At 45.5% G+C, this 10,000-nt stretch overlaps 1 protein-coding gene across 1 annotated transcript in view; it reads right to left on the bottom strand.

The window, feature by feature from the left end:
- Nucleotides 1-3,657: 3,657 nt before the first annotated feature.
- The window catches only part of LOC121574503, a 337,032-nt gene continuing 330,689 nt past the window's right edge, over nt 3,658-10,000 (bottom strand). Inside the window, exons 12-13 of the mRNA XM_041887112.2 lie at nt 6,676-6,714; nt 3,658-4,157 (exon numbers count right to left, since the gene is read on the bottom strand). Of these exons, the coding sequence (XP_041743046.1) occupies nt 4,023-4,157; nt 6,676-6,714 (174 nt within the window). The 3' untranslated portion in view covers nt 3,658-4,022. The remainder of the gene's footprint in view (nt 4,158-6,675; nt 6,715-10,000) is intronic.

Genomic DNA, 10,000 nt, shown 5'->3' with positions numbered 1-10,000 from the left:
TCTCTCTCCCCCCTCTCTCTCCTCTTTCTCCCTCTCCCCCCTCTCTCTCCTCTTTCTCCCTCTCCCCCCTCTCTCAAGGCAAATAGAATACTGTCTGAATGTCAACAAATCAACAGTGTAACCCTGGTAACACTGTCGCCCCACACACACTGCTTGTGTCCTAAATGGCACCCTATCGCTTAAATAGTGCACTATGTAGGGAATAGGGTGCCATTCTCTGGTCTAAAGTAGTGCACTATGTAGGGAATAGGGTGCCATTTGGGACGTAACCATAGTACAATCAGAGGGAAACACACCTCTCTGTGTCATCAGTCTAAAGCAGAAACACACCTCTCTGTGTCATCAGTCTAAAGCAGAAACAAAATCAAAGCTTCTTGAACTCATATAAAAGGACACAATTGCCCATTAAATACTTTTCGATATATTATATGCATTATATAAAAAAACACTATAAGAAACCATTAACAAGGTTCTTGAGGGTAGCTTCAATCCCAAATGACACTCTATATAGTGTACTACTTTAGACCAGAGGTTTTGACCTATGACCATGTCCAAAAGTAGTGCACTACATAGGGAATAGGGTGCCATTTGAGTCTCAGCCTGTGGTGTTTCTTTCAGGGGAATGAACGGACTCGGTGCATGCCCAGAATGTTCTTTGGGGTCGGAGGGCACGGCCCACAACCTACTTCCCTAGACAGTTCTCAGGTCCTGGTTTGTGGGTTGGTGGAGTCCTCACTCAGGGAAAAATGACATGCTCCTTTGGCCTAGTAGTAACAAGGTGTTGTTTTATCATCTCAGGGTTTTAATAATCAATTGCTCCTGTTGTTGTTTAGTCCATTTAGAGAAGGTAAAACTCCTGTCCCGTTCTGACTGACGTCACTACGAAGGAGCTGGAAATAGAGCTGTTCAGTCCATTTAGAGAAGGTAAAACTCCTGTCCCGTTCTGACTGACGTCACTACGAACGAGCTGGACATAGAGCTGTTTAGTCCATTTAGAGAAGGTAAAACTCCTGTCCCGTTCTGACTGACGTCACTACGAAGGAGCTGGAAATAGAGCTGTTCAGTCCATTTAGAGAAGGTAAAACTCCTGTCCCGTTCTGACTGACGTCACTAGGAACGAGCTGGACATAGAGCTGTTTAGTCCATTTAGAGAAGGTAAAACTCCTGTCCCGTTCTGACTGACGTCACTACGAAGGAGCTGGACATAGAGCTGTTTAGTCCATTTAGAGAAGGTAAAACTCCTGCCTGGTTCTGACTGACGTCACTACGAAGGAGCTGGACATAGAGCTGTTTAGTCCATTTAGAGAAGGTAAAACTCCTGTCCCGTTCTGACTGACGTCACTACGAAGGAGCTGGACATAGAGCTGTTTAGTCCATTTAGAGAAGGTAAAACTCCTGTCCCGTTCTGACTGACGTCACTACGAAGGAGCTGGACATAGAGCTGTTTAGTCCATTTAGAGAAGGTAAAACTCCTGCCTGGTTCTGACTGACGTCACTACGAAGGAGCTGGAAATAGAGCTGTTTAGTCCATTTAGAGAAGGTAAAACTCCTGCCTGGTTCTGACTGACGTCACTACGAAGGAGCTGGACATAGAGCTGTTTAGTCCATTTAGAGAAGGTAAAACTCCTGTCCCGTTCTGACTGACGTCACTACGAACGAGCTGGACATAGAGCTGTTTAGTCCATTTAGAGAAGGTAAAACTCCTGTCCCGTTCTGACTGACGTCACTACGAAGGAGCTGGAAATAGAGCTCTGCCAATACTCCTGTCCCGTTCTGACTGACGTCACTACGAAGGAGCTGGAAATAGAGCTGTTTAGTCCATTAGAGCTGGGCATAGAGCTCTGCCAATACTCCTGTTGGTAATGAAAAACATGTCCCCTTGTCAGGACATGACTGGATTTAAAAAGTTTGATATTTTCATGCAAACTGTCACTTTTACTGCAATGGACTGTGGTGTTTTGAAATGTGTGGTCCTTGACCCAATTTAACTCCAAAACGTTGTTTTTTTTGTAGGATAATGGACTACTCCAAAAAGCGTAACAATTCTCACCAATCTTTCCCTCAGCTACCGAGGGCAAGAGTGAAAACAATCTGCAAACATAAAAACATTTCTTCCAGGCAGATATTCCATACATCAAATACACATCAATCCTATGTCATTATGTTACCAGTGAAGACTGCTTACATCGGGGAAGAGCTCAAATTAAACAAGCAATGCCGATACAGGTACTTCAGAAATGATCAGTGGGTTACATTTTTTTTTTTTAAATATCTGACATTCAAATACTTAATAACACAGACTGTTTTGAAACCAGTTGGATGATTATTTTTGTCTTGTTCAGTATTAGAGTCCTAAAACACAAACTCCCAGACATGTATTGTGTCACATCCATAGAATTAGAACTGTTGCCATAATGGGTGGACTGGCGGCCATTTTCAGTGTCGCCATAGTAGTTCATTCTGTTTTCTATAGATGAGGCATTCTACACCACTTACATTGCATAACACATTTTACATTTATAATATGTGTGTCCCAAATGGCACCCTATTCCCTATATAGTGCACTACTTTAGACCAGAGAATGGCACCCTATTCCCTATATAGTGCACTCCTTTAGACCAGAGAATGGCACCCTATTCCCTATATAGTGCACTCCTTTAGACCAGAGAATGGCACCCTATTCCCTATATAGTGCACTCCTTTTGACCGGGGCCCATAGGGCTCTATGTAGGGAATAGGGGGCTGTTTGGGACACTTCCCATCGTTTTTTTAGTTTTTTTTAATGACAACAATAATTGTCAATAGGCACATCTATGACTACAAGCATGTTCATCTCATTCATCTCACTGATTGGTTATTAGGCCATCCAGTCATCAACTCCCTGATAATCACATCCATCTATAAAAACACTCTTCCTATATTGATCAAACTGATCAATTAAGTGATTATTAATTATTGAAAAATGACCTGCAGATAGCTTTCTCCACTTCCTTCCCTCGGAGTGACCAACGCGTTCCGTCTAAACGTGCTCTTCAGTTTAGATGAGGTCATTTAGTTAAACGAACTCATATCTGCTCTTTAGATATCTCAGATACTGTGTTTCAACTTCCATCATCAAATGTCAGGAAAGGAAGAGGAGAGGACTTCCTTTATTATTTTATGAATATGAGCTCATTTAAAGCAGATCTAGAGTGATAATATCTATTTAAACACCTGTCTTAGTGAGAAATACTGGTAATACAGAAGGTTACATTTTGTCATGAGGTCGACAACAAGGATCAAGTCTCAGGAAACGTCATTTGCTGTTGGATGTAATCTGGAGAAAAGCCAACCCTGCGGCTTCGTCCCAAATGGTACACTATTCCTTATATAGTGCACTGCTTTGAACAGGGCCCATATTGCACAATAGGGTGCCATTTGGGACGAAGTCTGGTTTCCAGTGATTCCATTGAGTCTGACATCCTCCCTCACACCACTAAGATAATATAATAGGATCACTTGACAGGCATACACTCTCTGAAAAACAGCGTTCCAAAAGGGTTATTCGGCTGTCCCTATGGAATAACCCTTTGAAGAACCCTTTTAGGTTCCATGTAGAACTCTTTTGGGTTCCATGTAGAACCCTCTGTGAAAATGGTTCTACGTGGAACTGAAAAAGGTTCTACCTGGAACCAAAAGGGTTCTTCCATAGGGACAGCCGAAGAAGGTCCTCTATAGGTTCTAGATAGCATCCTTAGATAGCATCCTTTTTTTCTGAGTGTATGTTTCTGTGTTGAACCAATACTCAACCAGCCGTATCCCATGGGTCTCTCTGTATTCCAGTGTGGGGCTGGATGTTACTTCCTGGTTGGTCCATCCAGTAGGTCATGTGATTAGAATACTTAGTAAAATAAATACTTGTGGTTGTCTTGCTGTCTCCATCTCTCTCCATCCCTCCATCTCTCTCCATCCCTCCATCTCTCCATCCCTCCATCTCTCCATCCCTCCACTCCTGACAGTCACAGAACACAAGGGAGAGCAGTCTACTCCTCCTCCTCCTCCTCCTCCTCCTCCTCTTCCTCTTCCTCTTCCTCTCCGTCCTCATTAGCATAAAGCCCCGCCTCCCACCTCAGCGCCATGTTGCTTTTCCTGCGTGTGACGCGGGTGGCCTCCAGCACCTGGTAAACCAGACAACAGAACAACAACTCAATCAACAGGGAGTATGAACACGACCTATAGAGGACCTTCAGGTCTACTCACGCTATAGAGGACCTTCAGGTCTACTCACGCTATAGAGGACCTTCAGGTCTACTCACGCTATAGAGGACCTTCAGGTCTACTAACGCTATAGAGGACCTTCAGGTCTACTAACGCTATAGAGGACCTTCAGGTCTACTAACGCTATAGAGGACCTTCAGGTCTACTAACGCTATAGAGGACCTTCAGGTCTACTAACGCTATAGAGGACCTTCAGGTCTACTAACGCTATAGAGGACCTTCAGGTCTACTAACGCTATAGAGGACCTTCAGGTCTACTAACGCTATAGAGGACCTTCCAGGTCTACTAACGCTATAGAGGACCTTCAGGTCTACTAACGCTATAGAGGACCTTCAGGTCTACTAACGCTATAGAGGACCTTCAGGTCTACTAACGCTATAGAGGACCTTCAGGTCTACTAACGCTATAGAGGACCTTCAGGTCTACTAACGCTATAGAGGACCTTCAGGTCTACTCACGCTATAGAGGACCTTCAGGATCAGTTCTTTAATTAAGTGCTATCCTCTGGGCATCCAATGCACATCTTGTTGTATAGTTTTTTACCCAATTAAATTCGATTAAAAGTTATAATGAATTGAATTGAAGTTTCTGTTATAGTTGCTAGATTCAATTGGTATTACAGTATATAGGCTATTGTTTGTAGTTTTACCCATCTTTACTCACAGCCGCCATTATAACCACATTAACCCTGACCGTGGCAACTACACACAGGCTGACATGCACACCACCACAACAACAGGTTACCCAGGCGCTAAGACAGACTGCAGGAGGTGGGGAAGGAAAGGGGCATTCAGCCAAAATGTGTCTTCCACATTTAACCCAACCCCTCTGAATCAGAGAGGTGCATAGGGCTGCCTTAATCAACATCCACGGGAAGCAGTTGCAGGGTTAGCTGCCTTGCTCAAGGGCAGAACGTTTCACCTTGCCAGCTCGGGGATTTCAAACCAGCGACCTTACGGTTACTGGCCTAACGCTCTTAACCGCTAGGCTACCTAGCAGGCTAGCAGGGTTAATATAGCCAGTCCTACAGGTGGGAGAGGGAGAGAGGCAGCGAGGGGAACTATGCTGTCTTGGCGTTGCAGTGGGTCAGAGGTACAAGGTCAGAGGTCAGAGGCACCAGGAAGGAGCCATTGCGTTAGAGCAACATGTCTGAGTGCTGGTTGAATGCCAAATGGCACCCTATTCCCTATTTAGTGCACAACAAAAGTAGTGCACTATATTGTAGTGCACTAAATAGAGAATAGTGTCAGTGGTGTGTATTCATGGATGCCCCCAAATAAATAAAAACTTTATCTTTTGTCTCTCTGTGTTTCATAAATGTCCGTCAGTTGGCAAGAGGCTGAATGTATCTCACTGGAGAAAGCCTCTGAGTTAGCGAAACCCTCTGCCGCTGTATGTGTAGCCCATCTGATGCTGTCTGGTCAAATAGAGTGTGATAATGTGGCCGCCCGTAGCGTTGAATGCAAGGGACGCCAGCGAGCATTTGGCATCCCTTGACAATAAAGTATAAAATAATAGCCAATCGGCGTTGAGCTAAACTGAGTGAGCTCAACTGTGATTGGTCCTGGCGCACCAAAAAAAAGTATCAAGGGAAGCCAGCTTGGATTTGGCTTCACACCAATCACATCACATCAAGCCAAACGTCATTGACAGGAAAAACTTGAATTGTTGGGTTGTTGTCCTCCAGTGACTAGCTAGCTAGCTAAAATTGTCCCTTTCCTAAATTAGCCATGGATGGGGACAGGGATTTGGACTTTATTCTCCGTTCTGGCCAATGATTATAACGGCGATTCTGATCCACCCATTAATTCATACATTGGCCTGAGAGGATGGAACTGCACAAATACTGAACAGGGTACCATTTGGGACATACTGCACCACTACTGAACAGGGTACCATTTGGGACACACTGCACCACTACTGAACAGGGTACCATTTGGGACACACTGCACCACTACTGAACAGGGTACCATTTGGGACACACTGCACCACTACTGAACAGGGTACCATTTGGGACACACTGCACCACTACTGAACAGGGTACTATTTGGGACACAGCCAGTGAAATCAGATGGAAACACATATTAGATGCAATGCTCTTTCATCCCAGACTTCGTCTCTAGGTAGTAATGTCTCCTGATGCATTTGGTGTTCGAGTCATAGAAATAGAATCGCTAGAACGGTCATCCCCATTCAAGTTAATATAGACATTTTAGTTATTCTATATTTCTATGGTTGAGGTCATGCGAAGCCACAATGGACAACAAGACAAGCAACATGCAAGGCCACCAAGACAGCATGACACCCTATTCCCTATTTAGTGCACTACTTTTGACCAGAGCCCTGTGATACACACACATAACAGGAGAGCATGTGAAGCCTGTAAGCAGCAAGCAGAGCATTGGACAGGTAGATACCTCTGTAGTAACCTTCCTAGAGAGCATCAAACAGGCGTACTGACAGACAGACAGAGCAGACAGACAGAAGAGACAGACAGAGGAGACAGAGAGGAGACAGAGGAGAGACAGAGAGAAGACAGAGGAGACGGAGAGGAGACGGAGAAGAGACGGAGAAGAGACGGAGAAGAGACGGAGAAGACAGAGAGGAGACAGAGAGGAGACAGAGAGGAAACAGAGAAGACAGAGAGGAGACAGAGAGGAGGCAGAGAGGAGACAGAGAAGAGACAGAGAAGAGACAGAGAGGAGACAGAGAGGAGACAGAGAGGAGACAGAGAGGAAACAGAGAAGACAGAGAGGAGACAGAGAGGAAACAGAGAAGAGATAGAGAAGAGACAGAGGAGACAGAGGAGACAGAGAGGAAACAGAGGAGACAGAGAGGAGACAGAGAGGAGACAGAGAGGAAACAGAGAAGAGATAGAGAAGAGACAGAGGAGACAGAGGAGACAGAGAGGAGACGGAGAGGAGACGGAGAGGAGATAGAGAGGAGACAGAGAAGAGACAGAGAAGACAGAGAAGACAGAGAAGACAGAGAAGAGACAGAGAGGAAACAGAGAAGAGATAGAGAAGAGACAGAGGAGACAGAGGAGACAGAGAGGAGACGGATAGGAGACGGAGAGGAGACGGAGAGGAGACAGAGGAGACAGAGGAGACAGAGAGGAGACGGAGAGGAGATAGAGAGGAGATAGAGAGGAGTCAGAGAAGAGACAGAGAAGACAGAGAAGACAGAGAAGAGACAGAGAGGAAACAGAGAAGAGATAGAGAAGAGACAGAGGAGACAGAGGAGACAGAGAGGAGACGGAGAGGAGACAGAGAGGAGACAGAGAGGAGACAGAGAGGAGACAGAGGAGACAGAGAGGAGACGGAGAGGAGACGGAGAGGAGATAGAGAGGAGACAGAGAAGAGACAGAGAAGACAGAGAAGACAGAGAAGAGACAGAGAGGAAACAGAGAAGAGATAGAGAAGAGACAGAGGAGACAGAGGAGACAGAGAGGAGACGGAGAGGAGACGGAGAGGAGACGGAGAGGAGACAGAGGAGACAGAGAGGAGACGGAGAGGAGATGGAGAGGAGATAGAGAGGAGACAGAGAAGAGACAGAGAAGACAGAGAAGACAGAGAAGAGACAGAGAGGAAACAGAGAAGAGATAGAGAAGAGACAGAGGAGACAGAGGAGACAGAGAGGAGACGGATAGGAGACGGAGCGGAGACACAGAGGTAACAGAGAGGATATAGACAGACAGAGAGGAAACATTAGAGGGACACCATGAAATAAAGAATAACAACAGTGATAAAGCATTCCTTGTCCCAAATGGCACCCTATTCCCTACTAGTGTACTACTTTGACCAGGGCCCATACCACTGGGGAGAAAAGTAGTGCACTATGTAGGGAATAGGTTGTCATTTGAGACTCCGGTACAGTCGTTCCTTTTCACAGGGATATAAAACTGTTTCTACACTGCTTCTAAGCATCTATTGTTTAACGATGATTAGAGTAAAAGTTGTTACCACAAATTCACTAGCAGCTATCCATACTCAAGAGGCTCCACAGCCCACAAACTGCTAGTACAATTTAGAGTTTTTGTAAAATGATCATATTAAGTCAATATGTCGTTATATTGAGGGGGAAATCCATTACGTTCATGCTGATTATATTGTAAATAGTCCCTTTTTCTTTTAGTTTCAATTCACTTCCTTTTCACAGGAAAGCCCCTGTGTCACAACACAGAGATCATGTAACAGGAAGAGAAAATGACCTCCCTGTTACTGACTCAGTGAGGAGAGGATGTCTGCATCCCAAACGATGTTTTAATATTTTTTTTTTTTACATTTTAGTCATTTAGCAGACGCTCTTATCCAGAACGACTTACAGTAGAGCGCATACATTTTCATACTTTTTCCCTCCGTACTTTCCCCCGTGGGAATCAAACCCACAACCCTGGCATTGCAAGCGCCAAGCGTCATGCTCTACCAACTACCAACAGAGCCTTTGGAAAGTATTCAGACCCCTTGACTTTTTCCACATTTTGTTACATTACAGCCTTATTCTGAAATGGATTAAATTGTTTTTTCCCCTCATCAATCTAGACACAATACCCCATAATGACAAAGTAAAAACAGGTTTGCAAATGTATTAAAAATAAAAAAGACTCTTTACTCAGTACTTTGTTGAAGCACCTTTGGCAGCGATTACAGCCTCGAGTCTTCTTGGGTATGACGCTACAAGCTTGGCACACCTGTATTTGGGGAGTTTCTCCCATTCTTCTCTGCAGATCATTTCAAGCTCTGTCAGGTTGGATGGGGAGCGTCGCTGCACAGCTATTTTCAGGTCTCTCCAGAGATGTTAGATCGGGTTCAAGTCCGGGCTCTGGCTGGGCCACTCAAGGACATTCAGAGACTTGTCCTGAAGCCACTCCTGCGTTGGCTTGTGGCCTCCTGTATCTCAGTTGGTAGAGCATGGCGCTTGCAACGGCAGGGTTGTGGGTTCGATTCCCACGGGGGGCCTGTATGAAAAATGTATGCACTCACTAACTGTAAGTCGCTCTGGATAAGAGCGTCTGCTAAATTACTAAAATGTAAAATGTCTTGGCTGTGTGCTTAGGGTCGTTGTCCTGTTGGAAGGTGAACCTTCAGCCAGTCTGAGGTCCTGAGCGCTCTGGAGCAGGTTTTTATCAAGGAGCTCTCTGTACTTTGCTCCGTTCATCTTTCCCTCGATCCTGACTGGTCTCCCAGTCCCTGCCACTGAAAAACATCCCCACAGCATGATGCTGCCACCACCGTGCTTCACCGTAGGGATGGTGCCAGGTTTCCTACAGACGTGACGCTTGGCATTCAGGCCAAAGAGTTCAATCTTGGTTTCATCAGAACAGAGTACTTGTTTCTGATGGTCTGAGAGTCCTTTAGGTGCCTTTTGGCAAACTCCAAGCGGGCTGTCATGTGCCTTTTACTGAGGAGTGGCTTCCGTCTGGAAGGTTCTCCCATCTCCACAGAGGAACTCTGGAGCTCCTTCAGAGTGAGCATCGGGTTCTTGCTCACCTCCCTGACCAAGGCCCTTCTCCCCCGATTGCTCAGTTTGGCAGGGCGGCCAGCTCTAGGAAGAGTCTTGGTGGTTCCAAACTTCTTCCATTTAAGAATGATGGAGGCCACTGTGTTCTTGGGGACCGTCAATGCTGCAGAAATGTTTTGGATACCCTTCCCCAGATCTGTGCAATTCCTTCAACCTCATGGCTTGGTTTTTGCTCTGACATGCACTGTCAACGGTGGGACTTTATATAGACAGGTGTGTGCC

Source organism: Coregonus clupeaformis, chromosome 9, assembly GCF_020615455.1.
Source record: "Coregonus clupeaformis isolate EN_2021a chromosome 9, ASM2061545v1, whole genome shotgun sequence".
Taxonomy (NCBI): domain Eukaryota; kingdom Metazoa; phylum Chordata; class Actinopteri; order Salmoniformes; family Salmonidae; genus Coregonus; species Coregonus clupeaformis.
Note: the sequence above shows the minus strand (reverse complement) of the source record. Positions and strands in the feature narration are given on the sequence as shown.